Source organism: Delphinus delphis, chromosome 5 (assembly GCF_949987515.2).
Source record: "Delphinus delphis chromosome 5, mDelDel1.2, whole genome shotgun sequence".
NCBI classification, from domain to species: domain Eukaryota; kingdom Metazoa; phylum Chordata; class Mammalia; order Artiodactyla; family Delphinidae; genus Delphinus; species Delphinus delphis.
Window position 1 is genome coordinate 35,894,140 of NC_082687.1, and position 23,291 is coordinate 35,917,430.

The 23,291-nt window shown below is 39.5% G+C and overlaps 1 protein-coding gene across 1 annotated transcript; it reads left to right on the plus strand.

Moving 5' to 3' along the window:
• The first annotated feature begins 5,205 nt into the window (after positions 1-5,205).
• Positions 5,206-19,151, plus strand: LOC132425841 (17-beta-hydroxysteroid dehydrogenase 13). Its single transcript, XM_060012194.1, has 7 exons — positions 5,206-5,561; positions 7,279-7,386; positions 8,403-8,534; positions 10,264-10,370; positions 12,460-12,597; positions 15,932-16,048; positions 18,015-19,151. The coding sequence occupies exons 1-7, from the start codon at positions 5,352-5,354 to the stop codon at positions 18,103-18,105; spliced, it is 903 nt and encodes a 300-aa protein (XP_059868177.1). The 5' UTR covers positions 5,206-5,351; the 3' UTR covers positions 18,106-19,151.
• Positions 19,152-23,291: the final 4,140 nt, after the last annotated feature.

The following is a 23,291-nucleotide window of genomic DNA, read 5'->3' on the forward strand; positions in this document are numbered from 1 at the left end:
CTAGCATTTGTTGAGAAAGTTAAACCTGTATTTGAGGAATATGAACATTCTCACCCCAAGATAACAAAAAAAATAATAAAAGGTAGTTTTCCAGGTGATCTCAGTCTGAATGAAATTTCTCAGCATCCAAACTATTTTTTTTTTTTTTTTTTTTTTTTTGCGGTACGTGGGCCTCTCACTTTTGTGGCCTCTCCCGTTGCGGAGCACAGGCTCCGGATGCGCAGGCCCAGCGGCCATGGCTCACAGGCCCAGCCGCTCCGCGGCATGTGGGATCTTCCCGGACCGGGGCACGAACCCGTGTCCCCTGCATCGGCAGGCGGACTCTCAACCACTGCGCCACCAGGGAAGCCCCATCCAAACTATTTGAGCATAATGTGAACTAAGTAACATTAACAAAGTGATTTTCACTTTCTCAAAGTTTCTTAATTCTTGGATAATACAGATATCCCAGAAGGTAAAAGAATCTAGATCCTGCTATAAAATTTTTCATTGCCTTTTAGAAGTATATCAGTAGTACATGAATTTGCATGGTGTGAGTACTCTGGTCTGGCCCACTCTGAGCAAGTGAAATATTGAACTTAGAGGCATTCAACCTGAAAACGGATTCCTGATGTTGCAGCCAGCATGAAGTCTGATCTAAATTACCTATGTTAACATTTAAATATTTAAATGGATCCATATAAACATCACTGCAAACCTGCATGCAGACTGATATGATCAAGTACTCTTTTTTTATAAATACACTCAGGGTTAAAACTTAAAGAGCCAATTATACTCTCTCCAATGCAATATAGTATAGACTAGGTCAGGATGCCTCAACCTTGGTACAACTGACACTTGGGGCTGGATAATTCTTTCCCTCAATGCACAGGGCTGTCTGTGGATTGTAAGATGTTTAGCAGCATCCCTGGCCTTTACCCACTAGATGCCACTAGCATGCCTGAGGTGTGACAACCAACAATGTCTCCAGTCATGGCAAACTGTCTCCTTTGGGGCAAAAGTATCCTTGGTTGAGAACTATTTGGCTGGTTGGTTTTAACTTAGTTGGTCTAAGTTAAAAGTTGGGGCTCTGCAATCTGACTTCCTGAATCCTAACTCAATGTCTTACTGGCTATGGGACTTAAGCAAGTTACTTCACTTTTCTTTCCATCAGTTTCTTCATCTGTACAATGCTCATTCTAATAGGACCTACCTCAAATATTTCCTGTGAGGATTAAATAAGTTGTTACATAAAGCCCTTATATCAGTCTATGGCAAATAGTAAGCACTTAATAAATTTAAGCTATTACTATTATTATTATTTGGTTTATATAACCATTTACTACTTGAAAATCTACTTCATATACATGCTCTCTCATCTGAGTCTCATATCCCCCTTGTGTGTGGGTATGTGAGGAAGCTTGAACTTATGATGTGTTGGTAAAGGTCTGTGTTGGGTAAAAGCATTTTACCCAGAAGCATTTATTTTTATCATTATTTTCCAGATAAGAAAAGTGAGACATAGAAAAAATAAAAAGAATTGCTTGAAGTCATGCCACTTTTTGAGTGTGTGTGGTAAAATATACATAATATAATGTTTACTACTTTAACCATTTTTATTTGTATTTTATTTTATTTTATTTTTTATTTTTAAATCTTTTGGCCATGTAGCATGTCGGATCTTAGTTCCCAGACCAGGGATCCAACCTGCCCCATGCATTGGAAGCATGGAGTCTTAACCATTGGACCGCCAGGGAAGTCCCTTAACCACTTTTAAAAGTAGAGTTTAATGGCATTAAGTATATTCATGTTGTTGTGGAACCATCACCACCATTCATCTCCATAGCTGTTTTTAAACTAAAGTATAGTTGATTTAAGATATTGTGTTAGTTTCAAGTATACAAGAGATCCAGTTATACATATTTTTTCAGATTACTTTCTGTTATAGCTTATTATAAGATATTGAATGTAGTTCCCTGTGCTATACAGTAAATCCTTATGTTTATCTATTTTATATATAGTAGTGTGTACTATTAAACTCATACTCCTAATTTATCCTTCCCTGTCCTTTCCCCTTTGGTAACCATAAGTTTATTTTCTATATCTGTGAGTCTGTTTCTGTTTTGCAACTAAATTCATTTGTATTATTTTTTTAGATTCCATATATACATGATATCACATAATATTTGACTTAATCCACTTAGTATGATATCCTCCAGGTCCTCCATGTTGCAGCAAATGGCAACATTTCATTAGTTTTTATAGCTGAGTAATATTCCATTGTATATATTTATCATGTCTTCTGGGAATAGGCCCTTTATCTAAATTCTTTAAGCAGCTTATGGAGAAGTAAAAAGAAAGACTTCCCAAGTCTTCTGTTTCTTAAAAATAATCAGCCTAAATTAATCTTCATGCCAAGGAGACACATTTCGGGGTGGAAAATTTTGTTCCCTTATTATGCATATATCACATTTTGTTTATCCATTTATCCATTGATGAACACTTAAGTTGTTTCCACTTTTGAGGTATTGGAAGTCACACCCCCTTGTAAGTGAATACTTCTGGCTCTTGGTCTAATGCTCTTTTCCAAATTATCACAAAGGGAACTGGTATAACCTATAATCTCCCCCAAACACAAGAGGTTTTCAGGGAAATGGGCATCTCATGTAAAATGATTAGCAAATTGAGACATATTGAGCTTTTATGAATAAATCAATCAAACTAAGCTTGGTGAGTCCATGCTTTAAGATTCCTTAAGATAATATCTCTACTTCCTTCTTTTCCTTCATTAAAAAACAAAACAAAATCAAAAACATTTCACAGAGAGATACCAAGCAACCATTAGCTGATGCAGTATCTCTAGGATTATTTCTAGAGGTAAAACTTCATGGTTGTGGACAAAGAATTGTTGCCTGCCATTTTGTAAACAATAAATGTTGCTTTCCATCAAGCCATCAGCCACTGCAGCTGCCCAACCATGCACCTTGAGGGGAATTCAGGATAGAGAAAAACAGGATACTGGCCCAAAATAGTTAAGATGCATATCAAAGGAATAATGTCAAGGAGCCCAGATTCTTGCATCTTCCCATACATAGAAAAGCACTAAAATTATTAACTTGAGATGTCTGTTTTGTGTGATTAGCAATAAACTTTGATGTTTGACTACATTTTTTTTCCCAGCAAAAACTACTATACATCCTGGTTCTGAAACCACAGAAATGCGTCTCGGCGGCAGGGGGCTCGGAGGAGCTCTGGCTCTTTTTGTCTCAGCATAAAAAGAATTCAGTAAAAGGCAAAGTGATAGTTAAGAAGTGATTTATTAGAATAGGACACTTGTGAGCTTACAAACAAGCAGGCAGGCAAGCAAGCGTTAGTGGGTTACATTTTTATAATCAAAGGAAGAGCGGGATTGAGGGGGGAGACCATCTTCTTCCTCCTTCTTCGAGTCTTCCATCAACTCCTCCTAACTGTTGGGTGGGGGAGTTTTTGGCACTATGTGGCCCATCCGGGACTGTCATGGTGCTATGGAAAAATTATTTCAGGTCTCAGTATAATGACGGTCTTTCACTTTGAAGTGTCACCTTTCCCAAATTACTGCTTGTTATGTGTGAAGAGAGCATGTCCTGGGGGTCATTAACTTGTTGACATTCACTGGGCGGGATGTAGGCCTTATTTTTCCACTATTGTTTTATTGTCTTCAGGCATGACTCATGCCTCCATTGCATGGTTTTGTTGCTAAGCAAGCCTGTCTGGCTTTGCTGCTAAGCGATTTGCTCTGTTTCACAAGTCAAGCAAGCCCACAAAGTTGCAAGATTTTCCCATTGCTTTCTTGAGTGATCGTTGACTTACTGTGGTTTCCCAAAGCCCCCGAAAGTTCCCTCTCTATCTACAGTCCCCTAGTGGGACTTCTAATTTTTTTTTTTGGCTGCATCATGCAGCATGCAGGATCTTAGTTCCCCGACCAGGGATTGAACCTGCGCCCTCGGCAGTGAAAGCACAGAGTCCTAACCACTGGACTGCCAGGGAATTCCCTAAACTAACTATTTGATTACCCTACTCTATCCCTATCAGCTCCTCCTTTACCTCTTTGGAGCAGTACACTGTCTGAGAGGGTATAACATCAGGCTATAGTCCTCAGGCCACCAAATAAAACATAATTCTCATTTTTTAGGTTGTGCATCTTTTTTTCAGTTGCCATGGTGAAACATAGAACAGAACTGCTTCTCAGAAAGTAAGTCCATATTATGCCAGAGAGCTGCTTAAGAATGATAAAAGAAAGGTGCTAATGTTTCTCCTGAATTTAAAAAAGTGAGTTTTTTTATTAGCAGAATAAAAAGAATTGGTCCTAATTAACTTTGGGCAAATAAATCAGAGTATTGATTTCACTACAGTAATAAATATTGATTTTTTTTAATAAATTTATTTTACTTTATTTTTGGCTGTGTTGGGTCTTTGTTGCTGCGTGTGGGTTTTTCTCTTGTTGCGGAGAGCAGGGGCTACTCTTTGTTGCGGTGTGCAGGCCTCTCATTGCGGTGGTTTCTATTGTCGCGGAGCACTGGCTCTAGGTGCGCGGGCTTCAGTAGTTGTGGCGCATGGGCTTCGTTGCTCCGCAGCGTGTGGGATCTTCCCAAACCAGGGCTCGAACCCTTGTCCCCTGCATTGGCAGGCGGATTCTTAACCACTGTGCCACCAGGGAAGCCCCAATATTGATCATTTTTCTTCAGAAACTGAACTGCAAGAAAAGTGTGCCTCCTGAAAGTAGAGGAAGTTTAAAACTGCCTTTACTGTGGAATGTAATAGCAATTAGCACATGGGAATAGGCATGGACGATGGAGGTACAAATGTAGAGAAATGGAATGATAGATACAATAAGAGGGCACCATTTCATTGAACTGTTAGCTACCATAAATCCCATGACCTGATTTCACTCCAATGATAAATGGTTTACTTTTAAATAACTTATGCCCTATACTATGCTTGCATTCATTTTAAACTTAATTGAGTATGAGCTGAATACAAAATAAAATATCAACTTTTAAATCAAGGTATATAGATGTCAAATCAGTGCTTGAAAACTAGTAAAATATAGTATTAAACAACAACAACCAAAAAGAAAATCCAGAGAGGACTTTCTCTTGAGTTCCCTTGTCCCCGTGCCAAGTTTTTACTAGCAATTGATACCACTTCAAAAGCTCAAAGTGCATCTAACGCATTAGAACACATGGACAAAGCCTGCCTGCAAATCTAGCTTACCTCTGCCAGTCCCATCAACACCTGGAACACAGCTCTTCCCTGGAGCTCTCTGAAGAGGGTGGCTCTTTGCTGGGACTAGACAGGGACTGAACCAGAGGAGAAGAGTACAGAGCAGAGCCATGAATATTATCTTGGATCTCCTCCTGCTTCTGATCATCATCATCTACTCCTACTTAGAATCCTTGGTGAAGGTTTTCATTCCCCAGAGGAGAAAATCTGTGGCTGGAGAGATTGTTCTCATTACAGGAGCTGGGCATGGAATAGGAAGGCATACTGCCTATGAATTTGCAAAACGGAAGAGCAGACTGGTTCTGTGGGATATTAATAAGGTACTGGATTCATTTACCCACCTTTTAAAGTTACAAGTGAGACAGGTGTTTAAAAACTTATTTGACTTGGGGCTCCCCTGGTGGCGCAGTGGTTGAGAGTCTGCCTGCCGATGCAGGGGACAGGGGTTCGTGCCCCGGTCCGGGAAGATCCCACATGCTGCGAAGTGGCTGGGCCGGTGAGCCATGGCTGCTGAGCCTGCGCGTCTGGAGCCTGTGCTCGGCAACGGGAGAAGCCACAACAATGAGAGGCCCGAACTTATTTGACTTAACATTTGCTTATATTTGTATTTGTCTTTCTCGAAGTTTGGTAACTAAATTCCCTGGAGCCTTACTCTACATATGCATCAGGATAGGATTTTTGTAGTAGTTGTTGTTTAAAGTACAAGTGCCATATTACCCATTACATCTAGTTGCGGAGAGCGAGTTGGAAGAGGACTATGGTCATGGCACCCAATAGCTTTTTTTTTTTTTAAGATTTATTTTTTATTTATTTATTTATTTATTTTTGGCTGTCCAGGGTCTTAGTTGTGGCATGGGATCTTCATTGAAGCATGTGGGACCTTTCATTCCTGCTTGAGGGCTTCTCTCTAGTTGTGGCATGCAGGTTTTCTCTCTCTAGTTGTGGTGCACAGGCTCCAGCGCTCATGGGCTCTATAGTTGTGGCACATGGGTTCCAGGGCACTTGGACTCTGTAGTTTGCACGCAGGTTCTCTAGTAAAGGAGCACGAGCTCACTAGTTGTAGCACAAGAGCTCAGTTGCCCCTCGGCATGTGAGATCCTAGTTCCCTGACCAGGGATTGAACCCGCGTCCCCTGCATTGGAAGGCAGATTCTTTACCACTGGACCACCAGGGAAGTCCCCATCAGGATGGTTTGATGAAGGGAACATAACTGAGACCTTAGCAGTGATTTTTATGCCATGATATGCAAGTTTGATAACATAGACTCAGGAGCCAGGGTACTTCCAAATTGTTTAAATTGAGCAGACAATTTCTCTCAGCCTCAGTTTCCTTATCTGAAACGGGGATAATATTGGGTTGGCCAAAAAGTTCGTTCGGGTTTTTCTGTACGATGTTCTGTAACAGAAAGAACATCGTACAGAAAAACCCGAACGAACTTTTTGGCCAACCCAATACCTCACAGGATAGGCAAGAACAGGGGTTAGCAAACTACAGCCAATGAACCAAACCTGGCCCCAGAGCAGACTGTTGAGCTAGGAATGTATTTTTTAAAGGTCTGGCAAGACAAAAAGCAAATAAAAAAGAAGAATATGTGACAGAATTTCTTCGTGCCTTCTCTCACATGCACGCAATCCTAAAATTTTTACAATCTGCTAGGTGCTTTACTGTCTATTACATAGTTGGTGCTCAACAAACATATGTTAAGTATATATTGAGTATTCTTCTCCATACTCAAACATCTCCTTTCATGATACCACAAAGAGCAACATCTTTCAAGCATGTTCTTTAAGCTATGAGAATGTAGCAAAACAAGTGAAAACTCGTGAGACTTACATGAGCCTTCCCTGGCAGAAAAGCCAGGTATAATCTCTGCGAGTTAGGCAAGCGGTGCCTCTCAGGAAATTTGCTTACAAACAAGTGGGACATTTTGGACGTGAATTTTAATCTTAAAAAAAATTTCTTCTCCAATGCTTTCTCCCTCACTCTTGTCCCCTCACTGACCTACATCTTTTGGAATTTGCTTTTTTCCAATTACAGCATGGCGTTGAGGAAACTGCAGCTGAATGCAGAAAACTAGGGGCCATTACACATGTGTTTGTGGTAGACTGCAGTAACAGAGAAGAGATTTATGACTCTGTAAACCAGGTGAGACTTCAGAATACAAATTTCTTCCCATAATTTTGTGTCCCCTTACATGGAATATGAAAAGGTTCTTTGTGACTGCCTAATTTAAATTAGATTTGTTTTTTTTTTTTAGCCTCTGCTAACTGAGGTAGTTGTGTGAACAAGGAAGGACATAAACCTTTTCCTTCCATATAATCCACTCAACTCTGCCTATTAATTAATTAATTAATCGATTAATTAATCGATTTCATTCTGGTTAGAAGTTTGAGCAGCTGCACAGAGTGACAGAGAAAAGATTTATCATCAGGGAAAAGGATAACTTTCTACTTTCATTTTAGTCCTATTACTTTTGCAGTAATTCCTTTATTTTTTCCTTTAAATATTTCCTCTTTGAGATTTTATTTATGTTGGTGCCAATCTAATCTTCTATAGAAAATATAATATTAATAATTATTATAACAATTTTTAAGGGTAAATATCAAATACAATGGACAAAGCACTCTGAAAATGGTTGTACCCTTTGATTTAATCCCTACAATAACCCTCTTAACCTCACTTGACAGGTGAGCAAACAGATTCAGAGGGTATAAGCCAGACCAGGTCATGTAGCTAGTAGGTGGCAGAGCCAGGATTACTCAATTAGTACTTTAAAAATATTTGGTAAGAACTGATATGTCAGACTAAGGTCATGTAGCTAGTAGGTAGTGAAAACAGGATTACTCAATTAGCACTTTTAAAATATTTGGTTAGAACAGATATATCAATCAACACAAATATTAATTTCATCTTATTGGTAAGTTTCAAAAAATATCTATGATGTACTGGGTACTGAAATTTAGCTGTTAAAAAAAACAGTTTACCCCAGCTTTATGACAGTGTCTTCTTGGCAAGCACTCTTTGGACTAAAGCTCTTTCCTGCCTGAACTCTGAGAGATATCATCAAACAGAATAAAGAATCTAATCCCTGGATGATATCAGCCCCAAAACTTTAAGTTTCGATACTACACCCAATGAACATGTTCTTTCTATTTCAACAGGTAAAGAAAGAGGTGGGTGATGTAACTATCGTGGTGAATAATGCTGGGGCAATATATCCAGCTGACCTTCTTAGTACAAAGGATGAAGAGATTACCAAAACTTTTGAGGTCAACATCCTAGGACATTTTTGGGTGAGCGTGAATCAGAAATATTCCTAGTTTGTGTATGTCTGACAATTCCTCTTAAGGTACATGAAGTTCATAATTGAGTTCACATCCTTCTGGATGGGAAACTCCATATCTTTGCCTTAAAACAACAATCATCCAATATTCATGTCTCTGACAGAAGGGCACAGATTTCAAGGGGACGTGACTCACCAGAATGTAGGCTAGTTAGTCTGCCTTATCCACCAGTACCTAACACAAATCCTGGCATGTACTGGGCACTCAAAAAATATTTATGGAGCTTTCCTAAGGATTGTCAGTGTACACCTTTTCAGTGCTTTAGAGAAAACACATACAGTGTACATTCACTTGTGACCTCATGTCATGGAATTTTAGAACAGAAAGGACAAAGAACTCACTACTTGGGTTATATAGGGGTTGGGTGTTCTTCTGGCTGGAACTCTGAGCAAAGCTCTAGGTCAGGCTGGAGCTTAGAGTTAAGGCTCTACAGACCTCTTATAATTGTTTGGTTTTGTGAGAGACTGAAATATGTCTTTGTAGAGAGCATTTATATGAATTAATCTTCCAGTGCCTCAATATTAGTGTAGAACATAGGACAGATCTGGATTCTGGAAGAGAGAAGAAAAAAAGAGATGTATTCCCCCATTTTCCCAAGCCCCTCACACATGCTAATGAGAATTAATTATTATGCCCACCAAACTACTTAGAGACCCCATGTATTCGTTGTCTACAGCTGCATAACAATTATATCAAAACTTAGTGGATTAAAGCCAGAATAAATGTTCATATTCCTCTCACAGTTTCTGTGGGTCAGGAATTTGGGGGTGGCTTGGTTTGGCAATTCTGGCTCTATGAATTTGCACAGGGTCCATAGGGTGCATTTATAAAATAGTATTGATATTTCTCACCAAACAGTAAAGCTTTTTGGAGGTAAAGAAAGACTTTTTGTTTCCTGTAACATCAACATATAATGCACAGTATTACAAATAGGGAGATACTAATCTCCCTAATCATGGTACATAATGACCATGGGTCAGTACAGGACTCAGCTTTTTCTGCTCAACTTGATATAGGTACACAAGATTTTAACTCTTCTCATTAGCAAGATGAAGCCCCAAACAAACAAACAAAAAAGTACATGATACCAGATTACCATACGGAATTTTCTCAGCTCTGAAAACTCTGAATTTTTCCCTTAATAATATTGTTTAGATGATGGATCCATAAAAGAGATTTTTGATTCCCTCTGAAGAGAAGAAGAGGGATTTTAAGATGAGTTCTTGGCATGTGGTATGCAGTGCACAGCACTCGATGCCAGCTCAAACCAATTGTTTTAATCTTTTTTTCATTTCTGTCATCGGTGGAGAAGTAATCATGGAATCTTGGCACGTATTTCATTTCATCGAAAAAGTTGTCTTAAATGACATTTTGTCTTAAAAGTAAAACTACTGGACTTCCCTGGTGGCGCAGTGGTTGAGAGTCCGCCTGCCGATGCAGGGGACACGGGTTCGTGCCCTGGTCCGGGAAGATCCCACATTCCGCGGAGCGGCTGGGCTCGTGAGCCATGGCTGCTGAGCCTGCGCATCCGCAGCCTGTCCTCCGCAACGGGAGAGGCCACAACAGTGAGAGGCCCGCGTACCGCAAAAATAAAATAAAATAAATAGAATAAAACTACCTAATTTGGAAACTTAACACCTGTGTCATTGTTTCTTTTGGTTCCGCAATGATCCTGAAGATCACAAAGGCACTTCTTCCAGCGATGATGCAGAGAAACCATGGCCACATTGTCACAGTGGCTTCACTATGCGGCCACGGAGTGATTCCTTATATTATTCCATATTGGTAAGTATTACTTTCTAGTAGTGCTATATATTTTTACACTTTTAAGGTTTTATTAGACCTCAGATTCCAGTCCTCATAACAGGTAATTTGTTTTATTTTTCTTTATTTTATTTATTTATTTCTGGAGAGCTAGAATTGTGTTTTCTTCATTTTTGAATCTTCTTAGAACAAAAAGTCAAATGCCTTGCAAAAAATAAAAGCTATAAAAAGTCTCATAGCAGAAAATTTGGATTTACAGAATGTATACAGTAGTTTAGAATAAACTCTTAAAAATGACTTCTCCTAAAACAAGGAAACTGGTTTTAAATGAAAAATCATTTAAAATATTTTTAGATTTCTGAAAACTCCTCCACAGAGCAATGAAAGAAAACAGTAATGCCAAGCATGTTTCCATTGTATCCTGGAATGAGTAGATGCTCATAAAGGAAATAAGGAACTAAAAAACAAAAAAAAAAAGAAGGAACTCACAGACTAAGAAGCAAAATATAAGGAAGTCCAAATGAACACAAATCTACGCCATGGCCTGCATGCCCAAGATAAGCTAAACAGAGTGGCTCCTGGATCAAAACATTTTTCAGTGTGCTTGTGCCATGAAAGATTGTGTGTGTGTGTGTGTGTGTGTGTGTGAGACAGAGAGAGAGAGAGAGAGAGAGAGAGAGAGAGAGAGAGGGATTGAGAGAAAGCCTTTACCGTATTAAAAGATGCAGATAGCATATTCCATGCTCTACCAAGGACATAAAGAAACGAAAGTGGGAACTCCCTAAAGACACACTATTTGCAAAATATCTTTTCTTCATACACTCCTTCAATGGCATCTCATTTCCTTATTCTGGTCTTATATCAACCTCATAGAAAAATTTAATTTCTTAACGTTTTGGCCAATTCTTTTTGTAACAGCCAATTCATGTGTATCAGTGGGTGGGGATTGGGGGTGGATAGTTAGTTGGTTTATTACTTACCTACACATCCATGTTCAAGGTTGAATTTGGTCACGGACCAAATTATTTCTGACACCAAATGTAGTCACAGATGTAGTTAATTTTCGCTGTAGGTTAAGGTGTCCTTGCACACACATATGGTTGTTTCAAGCTGCCTCTAGCATCTTAAAACACAAATCAGAATTTCACAGATTAAACATTTAATATTGTTTTAATGTTTAGAAATGGGGAAACCCAATGTAACAATTGTTTTCCTTTTCTCTTTTCCTTTAAGAGAGCAGCCAGCCTTTAACTTTATGGTTCTTGTCATCTGAGTCAAAAATACAATTAACATTACATAGCTTCTTATAGGTAATAAAGTTATTATGCATATGCTATTTGATTTAATCCCCAAGATGGCTCTATATTTTATTACCAGCATCTTTTTATAAATGAATTTTATTTTTTTTTTTGGCTGCACTGTGCGGCGTGTGGGATCTTAGTTCCCCAACTCAGGATCAAACCTGCACCCCCTGCATTGGAAGCGCAGAGTCTTAACCACTGGACCACCAGGGAAGTCCCTATCACCAGCATTTTAAAGATCAGAAAATCAAAGGAAGAAGACAAAGTAATATGTTGAAGGTTGCACACACTAACACACCCACATCACCTGAAGTCTTTTTACTCCAGATCTTCACAATGAAATTAAGAAGCCAAAGTGAACTCCGCATTTCAAAAGAGAAACTATCAAGAGAGAGAGAAATGTGTAGAGTCCCACAGAAGTTTGTTAATACAGATAGTAGTTACATAGTTTTTCTAAACATGATTTTCCTGATTCATATTTTTCAAAATAAAAACAGCAGTAAAAACTGATTAGAAAACAGTTTAAAGATTGAATGGAAAAACCTTATAGGTAGAATGAGCAGTAAGCAAGTCAATCAAAGTTATTAAAATTTGTTCTATTGTTTATCACCGATAATAAAAAAAAATCGGTAAATTCAGAATTCAGTGAAATCAGATAAGAAAATGTAAATGAAAATAGATGACCAAGTGGAAGACTTGGGGGTTTGGCTTTTATGTGTTCTCAAACAAAATCAACATTTTCCTCTCACAGAAAGCTGAGGAATGTTTCACTTTCCCTTAGCTAACAGGGGTGGATAATTCTCTTACAGTTCCAGCAAATTTGCTGCTGTTGGCTTCCACCGAGCTCTGACATCAGAATTTGAAGCCTTGGGAAAAACTGGTATCAAAACCTCGTGTCTCTGCCCAGTTTTTGTGAATACTGGGTTCACCAAAAACCCAAGCACAAGGTAAGGTCAAAATCAAGTTAAGATGGAAATATGGCATGAGAAATTGGTATGAAACCTACATGAGAAATTTTTAGGTGGGTCAACTGAGAAAATAGAAAACAAAAAAGGAAAAACATTTTTTCTTATTAATGTTATTGTATTGCCTTTATGTTTTCACTTTGAAATTAGATGAACAAAGGGGAAAAATGCATTAGGGGCTAGTAGAAGTGATCAGCTGCCAATGAATCAGGCATTGGGTATTTATTCGTGTCCAGGTGAAAGACTCAACACACACGCAGGTGTTAAGAGGGAGTGAGAATGCGGGTGGGTCGGATGGAGAGGTGTGCTTCGGCGGTGATGGCAAGAGTGTCCTCTCCTGGAAACCACACCCCCAAAACGAATGTTACCTCACCTCCCCCCTCCCGCTCGCGGTTCATCCTCCTCAATAGAGTATGGAAAGGCACAGGTATATGCCCCGTTTCCATATTCGACAGCACTGGCCACAGAGCTAGCACAAAGTACTCCAACATCTTCCAAACTTGCCTGATCCTAAGCGTCATCACTGTGCTTATATAAAAAATACATGTGCTTAGGCTCGTCCTTAGAGATTCTGATTCAGTAGAGTGAAACGAGCTCCAAGAATGTTTTGCTTTGTTTACAAGGAAACCAGGTAACTCTGGAGGCAGGTTTGCAAAACATTGACATAGTAAATATAACCACATGCATTTGATCATGGCTACCACTCTGTCCTCCTTTAAAATACAAACGTTCCGAGATTCCCTGGTGGCGCCGCGGTTGAGAGTCTGCCTGCCGAGACAGGGGACCCGGGTTCGTGCCCCGGTCCAGGAAGATCCCTACATGCCACGGAGTGGCTGGGCCCGTGAGCCATGGCCGCTGAGCCTGCGCGTCCGGAGTCTGTGCTCCGGGGCAATAAGCTGAGTCTTTAACCCCTCAGTCAAGGTGAATTTCTTTTTCTTTTTTTTTCTAAACTGAGAACTTTTTTTTAAAATTTTTTTTATTTTTGGCTGCATTGGGTCTTCCGTTGCTGCGCGCGGGCTTTCTCTAGTTGCGGTGAGCGGGGGCTACTCTTGCTTGTGGTGCGCGGGCTTCTCATTGCAGTGGCTTCTCTTGTTGCGGAGCACGGGTTCTAGGCACACGGGCTTCAGTAGTTGTGGCACACGGGCTTAGCTGCTCCACAGCATGTGGGATCTTCGCGGACCAGGGCTCGAACCTGTGTCCCCTGCATTGGCAGGCAGATTCTTAACCACTGCACCACCAGGGAAGTCCAAGGTGAATTTCTTGACCAAGTACTTTGTTTCTGGTAAAGGAGGATTTGAGACGATAAGAGAGGAGAAATTGGCCCTGAAAAGAGGAATAAAGCGGAAAGGTGAGGATAAGGACCCTAAAATTAATACACCTGCTTCACAATTTGCCTCGATTCTAATAAACATTCTGCTACAGGTTAACAAAATATACTGAGCTTGCTAATCTGAAGCCAATTTATTATTGGAAAGGAATTAGTCTTAAATATAGTCATTCAAAGGAGCTAACAAATTCCCTTTTAAGCTCAGCCTCGTTTGAAACTACTGACTCTGAAACTGAATTAGCTGCGTCATCTCCAGAGCTGTAGCCACTCCCTGGCAGTTGAGTCCTTAACTGTGTTAGAACACAAGTACTTAACAAGTACACGGTACTGTACGTAAGTAAATACAGTGATATAATTGGGACTCTGGGCTCAGTTTTCTGAAATAGGAAACTGGGCCCAGTACAAATCCTCTTGGTAAGCATTCAGGCTTAGTGTGAGCCCAGAGTACCAGTTCTTCCAGAGGGGAAGGCAAAATAGATGACAAGAGTAAGGCTAATATGATCTCGGGTATGTGGGTTCCTGGGGGTGACCCTGGGGACTGACCCAGGCAATGCTGAAACTTTGGAATTGGTATCACCCAGACTACCTGATTCTGAACTTCCTTGGCAAAGGCTAACATGTCCATATACTAATGTGAGGCTTGGCTCAGAGACAGGGTTGATAGACCCAGGTAGGGGAAATCAGGGAGGGAAGAGGTAGTACCCAATAATTTAGAAAACTATTGATTTGTATTACTCTCTGCTGGCTTGCCACTCAAAGTCATGGAAACCTCAATCACATAATAATCTGAAGTAAATCACATGTATCTCAGGGAAGGAAGTTATAACAGTCACTACTTACTTAACTCCTCCGCACAACCTTTGTATTCACTAAGCCATTCAGCCTATGCCTAGACAACTTAACTTTGGTGCAATACTTTCAATCCATTTACATTTTAATTTCCTGTCATCATCTTGCATTAATGGGCATTCTATACTGGTCTGTGGTTGTGAATACTTCTCAAGAACCCATGTATACAGTCTTCAGTATAATCAAGGTCACACCTCTAGTTGTAATGTAATACTCCCTATGCATGTCTTGAACTCTCATTAAACTTCAGCATAGGCAAGTCAGCAGTGAATCTCAAGTACTAAATGCCCTCAAAACAATCCAGCTTTGTGGGATACCTCCACAAGAAAGCAAGTGTACTTAGCTATAGATTTCTCTTCTCATAAGAAGAAAGCAAGTGTACTTAGCTATAGATTTCTCTTCTCATATCTAACAAGCCCTGAAGAAAGATGCCACATGTTTCCTTTCTGTCCTTTGATCAGTCCTACCCACTACTCTTCCTTGCCTGGCTCCTCTTCTCTTCTATTATCTAATTCCTCACCACCATTTTGATGTTTTGACTGAGTGAGCCATGAAACACACCTACTGGATGTGAAAGTGGTAGATTGTGATAACAAAACATCAATGTGGCATGGGGGAGGGAAGGCAGGTGGCATTTGTGCAGTGAATCCTGGAAGCTTTTATTTTTTTATTATTATTTTTTAAATAAATTTATTTATTTAATTTATTCTTTATTTTTGGCTCCGTTGGGTCTTTGTTGCTGCGTGGGGGCTTTCTCTAGTTGCGGCGAGCGGGGGCTACTCTTCATTGTGGTGCATGGCCTTCTCATTGTGGTGGTTTCTCTTGTGGCAGAGTACAGGCTCTAGGCTTGTGGGCCTCAATAGTTGTGGTGCACGGGCTCAGTAGTTGTGGCTCGTGGGCTCTAGAGTGCAGACTCAGTAGTTGTGGTGCACGGGCTTAGTTGCCCCATGGCATGTGAGATCTTCCTGGACCAGAGCTCGAACCCGTGTCCCCTGCATTGGCAGGCGGATTCTTAACCACTGCGCCACCAGGGAAGCCCCTGGAAGCTTTTAAATCCTAATTAGTGAGAAGATAATTTTCCTGCTTTTGCTAATTATAAAAAACAACAAAAAGGACCAAACTTTTCTTTTTTAATCACAGACTATTCCCTGTATTGGAGACAAATGAAGTTGCAAGAAGCTTGATAGATGGAATACTTACCAATAAGAAAATGATTTTTGTTCCATCATATCTCAATATCTTCCTAACACTAGAGAGGTAAGTACAGCACAAAACACCTAAAATACTACAACACTGATAGAGCTATCATTATGGAGAGTTTTTCAGTTGTGAAATTTGCCATGGAAATTCTCCATGCCTGGGGAGAAGAGTTAAGTTTCCTCTACTATTACCTTACTCAATCTATAAAAAGAGAATGATTCATTTTCTCTACTCCATCTATTACCTCTGGCCAGTCTTTGCCAGAGACTATTCTAACTGAAGGAAAGACAGTTTAAAGAGAGAATGCAATATGGTGAACTAGCTAAAAATAAAGGGTCTATAAAGAAGCCTGCTGGGGGTTTGATTAAGACTGCATTGAATCTATAGATCAATTGGGGGAGAGCAGACATATTAACAATATTGAGTCTTCAAATCCAAGAGCACAAAGAACACAAGGTACCTTTTTATTTTTTCATCTTTCTCAATATGTCTACACAGTATTTTGTAGTTTTCAGTGTACAAATCTTACACACCTTTTGTCAGGTTTATCCCAAAGTATTTCATGGTTTTTATGCTATTGCAAATGGCATTTTTTTAAATTTTCTATTTCCCATTGTTTGTTGCTAGCATATATTTGATTTTTGCACTTTGATCTGTATTTAGCAACCTTGCTAAACTCACTTCTAGTAGCTTTTTTGTAGATTCTAACAGACATTTTTACACAGATGATCATATTTCCTGCAAATAAAGATACTTTTACTTCTTTTTTTCCAGTCTATATGTTTTTTATTTCTTGCCTTATCACACTGGCTAGAACCTCCTATGCAATGTCAGAGAGGATTGGTGAAAACACACATCCAAGTGTTGTTTCTGATCCTCAGAGGAAAGTAGTCAGTCTTTCACAATTAAGAATGATATCAGCTGTAGATTTTTTTCATTTTCTCTTTATCAGGTTGAAGAAGTTCCCTTCTATTACTACTTTGATGAGCATATTCATCAAGAGTAGATACAGATTTTGTCAAATGCTTTTACTGAATATGTTAAGGTATTATGGTCTTTCTATTTTAGTTTGTTCATATGGTGCATTACACTGACTCGTTTTAAAGATTAAACCAACCCTGCATTGTAATGTCATTGTCTGATTTTTGTGTCAGGATAACACTTACCTCATAAACTGAGTTGGAAAGTATTCCCTCCTCTTCTCTTTTCTGGAATAACTTGTGTTGAATGGGTATTATTTCCTTCTTAAACATTTTGTAGAATTCAACAGTGAAACCATCTGAGCCTGTTGTTTAGCCTCTTAGCTAAACAATAAGCTCCTCAAAGGGAGTAGCCGGTTTTTTTGTTTGTTTGTTTGTTTGTTTTTGCGGTACGCGGGGGCCTCTCACTGTTGTGGCCTCTTCCGTTGCGGAGCACAGGCTCCGGACGCGCAGGCTTAGTGGCCATGGCTCACAGGCCCAGCCGCTCCGCGGCATGTGGGATCTTCCCGGACTGGGGCACTAACCCGTGTCCCCTGCATCGGCAGGCGGACTCTCAACCACTGCGCCACCAGGGAAGCCCGGGAGTAGCTGTTTTTAAAGTACTTTAGTCTACCTTATTATAGAGGGCATAATATCAATAGATATTCAGTAAAAACTCAAGGAGAGGTGGAGAGGCAGATGGAATGGATTCTGGTGGTGTTGCTCTGTGAACTCTTAGCATCAGGATTCATTGACAGTTACAGCAATAAGCCTAGATCTTCAGTTTTAGGTCTTTACTCACATAAGATTTCATATAATAGTTGACTAATATGAGAAGGTGAGAAGAGTGGTATATATCAGTGCTTTCTTTATATTTGCATAATATTTGAACTGTGAGTATTAAAAGATACACACAAAAAAAAGAGAGAGGTAGATGTGAAGAAAGAACAGAAGAAAACTAAATGCAAACCAGATAACTCTCAGGGTATTTTTAACTGACAACAAAAAAGAACTCTGGTGTCAAAGATTTTAAATTGAAATTTTTTCATCTTTTTTTCATACAGATTTCTTCCTGAACGTGCCTTGGCAGCCATAAATCATGTACTGGATATTCAATTTGAAGCAGTGGTTGGCCACAAAACCAAAATGAAATGAATAAATGTGCTCCAGGCTGAGACGTATGCACCTTAATGATGTGGAACTAAGTTTAGAGTCAATGCTTCAAAGCTCTATTTCACATTTTACAATGCCATTAATATTAAAAACATTGGTTTGGCACTAGCAGTGGTCAAATGAACAAGACTAATCACCTGTCTTTCTATTTCTCGAGATTATTTCTGTAGTTTTAATAGTCAGATCCATTTTTTATTCCATGCCTCTTAAAAACTTCTATGCTTACATAAACATACTTAAAAGGGTCATTTTTCTTTAAGAGATTTCATTTCTTTTCTTTCCGTTTAAAGGTGGACAAAGCTACCTCCCTGACCGTAAATACAAAAAGAACTTATTTACAGAGGGAAGTTTTAAGACTGTTCTTAAAGTAGTCTTCCAAACTGTAGCCAGGCCACAGAATGTCAGCAAGTACACAGTGTGAGTGAGCAGTTAGAGATCAAGTTAAGCAGGCAGCTGTGCTCCAAAAGGCAGAAAGATTACTCCTATGAAACTCAATGTTTGGGAGCTTTCTCTAGCTTCTCCATTTTTCATCAGCCCCAAACAGAGCTTTCTCACCTGATTCTGTCCCTTATATAGCTCTTATATCCACCAAGAGTGGACCCTCCACACTTTCTGCCCTTTTTATAATCTCTTAAAATACTATGACATTATAAAAGGTGACTCTCTCTTGAATCTCAGAGTATCTAAAATTTTAACCCCATGGTAACCTCTTCTTTGTAGTTTATGCTTTCACATATCATTGGTACCAGAGATGTTTAGACAGTTTTGAGCTTCAAAAATGAAAGCTAACACAGGGAAAGGAACTAGGCTGGCTACCTAATAGTGCACCACAGATCTGAGAGATGGAGGGGAAAAGAGAGTGGTCTTTTTTTTTTTCTTAATAGAAAGAAAAATCTGATTCCAACTACATCAAGAATAATCTTGTTTTCTGTGTTTTTCACACATGTTATAGGCTGCTTTTACATCGACTATCCTCCTATTTTATCCTCATTAAAAACAAATCATTAATAAAAACAATTTCTTAAAAACAAATGATAAATGTGTTGTTGTGCTTTTAAAAAATGACCTCTTGTAGTTATAAAATTAAGAGTTTTGATTTCTAATCTCTGAGTCTCTGTGAGCCTCCTTCAGGAAGCAAGGATCTGGGTGGTAGCAGAGAGATCTTGCAGATGTTGAGGGGAACAAGGGGTTCTCCCAACTCCAGCTTCTTTGACAGTTAGGAGTGTTGGTGTATGTGCTGAAACTTACTGAGTCCTTTGTATGTGAGGCACTGAGCAGAGTACTATTGTTTTACGATTTTTTTCCTTGTTACTTCGGCAATAATTTTTGTTCATGATATTCTTTTAATTGTTTGCCTTAAAACTAAGAATTTATGAGAGAACCTTAAAATGTATTATTTTAAAAGTATGATTACAAAACTTCAAAAGATGAATATGTATAGTAAAAAATATAAACCCACCCCGCACAATCCCAGTCCCTGAATGTACTATTAATGTACAATCTTCCTATCTTTTTCTAATGCATGCACAAGCACATATATGAGAAATACATTACATTCTTTTACTGCATGTGTTACACAAATTGTTTCAAGACACACATTATATTCTGTAACTTGCTTTTTTAACTGACCAACGCATGCCCAAAGCCTTTTCTTTCAGTATATAGAGTTTAACCTCATCTTTTTTCATGGGCACACAGTACTAAATGGTACTATATTTGATCATTCCTTTGTAATATAACATTTAGGATGTTTCCAATTTTTCTCAATTTATTTACTCTTTATTTACTTAACAAATACTTATTGAGTGTCAGCCACAGTTCTAGACCCCGGGAAACATGAGTGAATAAAGCAAACTTCTTGCCTTAATGGAGCTCACATTCTAGTAGGACAAACAACAGACTGCAGATATCATGAGAGAGAGTTTCTAAAATAATAAGAGTTGGGACTTCCTGGTGGTACAGTGGTTAAGACTCCAAGCACCCAATGCAGGGGACCTGGGTTCGATCCTGGGTCAGGGAATTAGATCCCACATGCCGCAGCTAAAGATCTCGCGTGCCTCAACTAAGACCCAGCCCAGACAAATAAATAAATAAATAATAAAATAATAGAGTCAAGGAAGATCTCTCTGAGAACTAACATTTTTGGGTAGAAATATGTGTGAAGTGAAAGCATGGCCTGTGCAAATATCTAGGGAAAGGAAAGTGCAAATTCTGACGAAGGAACAAACTTCTCTGAAGAACTGTATGAGGGTCACTGAGGCCAGAGTGGACGAGCAAGTGGGCAGTGTTGTAGGTGACGTGCCAAAAGAGATACCAGACTGTTGGAGACCACACAGGCCACAGTAAGAAGTTTTGATTTTTCTGAGTGTGAGAGAAAGGATCTGAGGATTTGAGTTAGGAACTGACGCATATAAATGAAATCCCAACGTTAGATGCAAAGAAAAACTTTCCCTTTTTAATCCAATTTTTGGCTTTAAGCCTTTGTGAGTGAAACTCAGAGAAATACCTGGAAGCACAAGTATCGAGCTCTCTTTTTCCTGTATACTTTGACTATTGACTTCTTCCTTGTCAGTTCCAGGTATGTTTCTAAATGTTTTACTATGACAATCTCCATCTCAGAAATCTCCTCAAGGGTACTCACTAACACCAAAATCCCAGTTCCAGGGCTAACTCTAGGGTGTGCAGGGCCCTGGGCAAATGTTTCCTGTGGGTTCCTGTCTATATAAATAAGTCGATTAAAAATGTATTACAGGGACTTCCCTGCCAGTCCAGTGGTTAAGACTCCACACTTCCACTGCAGGCAGCACAGGTTCGATCCCCGGATGGGGAACTAAGATCCTGCAAGCCGCATGGTGTGGCCAAAAAAAAAGAAAAAGTATTATATAATTCATAGGTCCATTGAGGTACAGGGATATATTGATGAAGATTTAGAATAATAACAAAATTATTTATTGTCCACTCGATGCAAGTAAAGATTCTTCTTGGTATCCAGGTGCTATTTCTTCTTGTTTGGTTCAAGAGTCATTTCTTTTTTTTCCTTAAATGAGCCATTTCTTGCCAATTTCATATCTTTCAGCACAAGAAACGATAGTAATGCTATTATTTCTCATAACACCATGGTGCTTGTAACATGTTTGTATTAAAATAATATGAATCTTCTAGCCTCTACAACACTCTACTACCATCTGTATCATGTTAGTCACATCATTACTCTTGATTTTGCGCCATCCATTGTGCTACTTGTAAATACTAGCTTCCAGTCACTCGAAGACTGTTATGGCACTTCTTTGATAATAACCACAAATTCAAGCCTGACCCAGAGTGTGCAGGAAACTTGAATAATTTGTTTTCTGGTCATGTTAAATTTATCATTTAGAATGTTATAGCATAACATGGAACAACACATATTCTATGTCTTGCCTTGAACTCTTTAGGCCATAATTATTGCATTCCTAGAATGTGAACTTTTTCAACACTGACTGCACCTTGTCTCTCATACATCACCACCAGCAGGAAGGGGATTTTAGGCATAACAAAATAAATAGTCAAATTCATGCAAGGAATGTCTGTTTCTCATCTGGGAGAGCTTAACACACTAACCAGGGAGAAGAGAGCATCACCACATCCATCAGAAGGGTCCATTGTTGTGGTGAAGAACATCTAGAAAGCCCTCAGAAGTGATAGATGCAGCCACTCCCAAAGGACTCCTTGACCCATGGTGTAGAACCTACAAAGGGGATGGGGCAACTGCCCTAAATGCCAGTGGCAAGGAGTGTAAGGACACCTGATGCCACCCCTGGAGCCCTTGGGTGTTATACAGCAGAAGTGGCAGCATGGTTAGCACATAGACAGTGAAAGTGGATGCCTGGGCCCACACATATGGCCTGAGCAGTGGACCTTAGATAGCCTAGAGCCCTAAATTAGACCTATATCCAAAATAAGTGCGAATCACCCCAAATCAGCATGTCAGCATCACTTCAACAGCCCAATTTCACATGATCCTGCAAAGGAAATACCTTGCCAACCAGCAGCAGCAGTAATCTGCTCACCAGGCACCTCTCCTAGAACTGGGGTCTGAAAACAGCCCCAGGATGACACCATACATACAAGAGCTCCAGGACATCTGGTCAATTCCATGTGCACAGAGAGACAGACAGCTCTCCAAGGGGAGAAACAGGGCCAGCACCAAAAGAGGACTTAGAACATTTCAAAGAAGTCACTTCAAAGAGGAAGACTCTCTGAGGCGCAGGGCTGAGGCAAGGTGTCTGCGTGCCCAGGTCTAAGAGTAGCAATGCCCAGCTCCTTCAGATTTGTGCACAGCTTAAAGGGACGCCGAAGTAAATGTATGGCTGAAGAGAAATTTTTCAGTTAGTCTCGGATCTAAATCTTATATTATGCATATGATAATGTTTTTAAGGATGAGATAACATCTAACATTCAAGTTCCCCATTTATTGAGGGCATGATACTCAAAAGACTCATCACAGCATTGCTCTATTCCCTTGCACCATGGCCATCACATGAAAGCATGTTGGAAATGCAAACTCTTAGGTCCCACCCCAGACTTACATAATCAGAGTCTGTACTTTTTTAAAGGAGGCCTAGGTGATTGATATGTACGTTAAAGTTTGAGAAGCATTGCTTTTTATGACATTAACTTTGAATTTAGTGCAGCTCCGTGTCAGAACTTGGCTGTCCTAAATATAATTACAACAAATCCAACAGTTACCTCTGTGCTTATTTCTCCATAAATTATATGAGAAACCATAGGGAGGAAATTCCAACCCCTGTCCTAAGTGTCCTTTCGCACTTTCTTTTTGCTTTCTCTTGTATCTAAGATTATTAGATAGCATAACTTTTTCAATTTACTTCTTTAAATATGCTAGGTGTTTTGTTGAAAACCCCTTCTTTATTTGATTGGTTACGCTACATCTGATCAAATTTGCCTGTCAGCTGCTTGCAACAAGAATGGGATTGTAGGAAAGTTAAGTGACATGTATTTCATGAGAACTGTCTTAATCTGTTCAGACTGCTATAACAAAATACCGTAAACTGGGTGGCTTATAAACAACAGAAATTTATATCTCACGGTTCTAGAGACTGGGAAATCCAAGATCAAGATGCTGGCAAATTCAATGTCTGGTGAAGGTTTTTCCCTGTGTATTCACA

Coding starts and splice junctions, on each gene's coding strand:
- LOC132425841 (XM_060012194.1), top strand. CDS start 5,352: ATGAATATTATCTTGGATCTCCTCCTGCTTCTGATCATCATCATCTAC. Junction 7,387..8,402: donor TTTATGACTCTGTAAACCAG/GTGAGACTTCAG, acceptor CTATTTCAACAG/GTAAAGAAAGAGGTGGGTGA. Junction 16,049..18,014: donor ATCTTCCTAACACTAGAGAG/GTAAGTACAGCA, acceptor TTTTTCATACAG/ATTTCTTCCTGAACGTGCCT.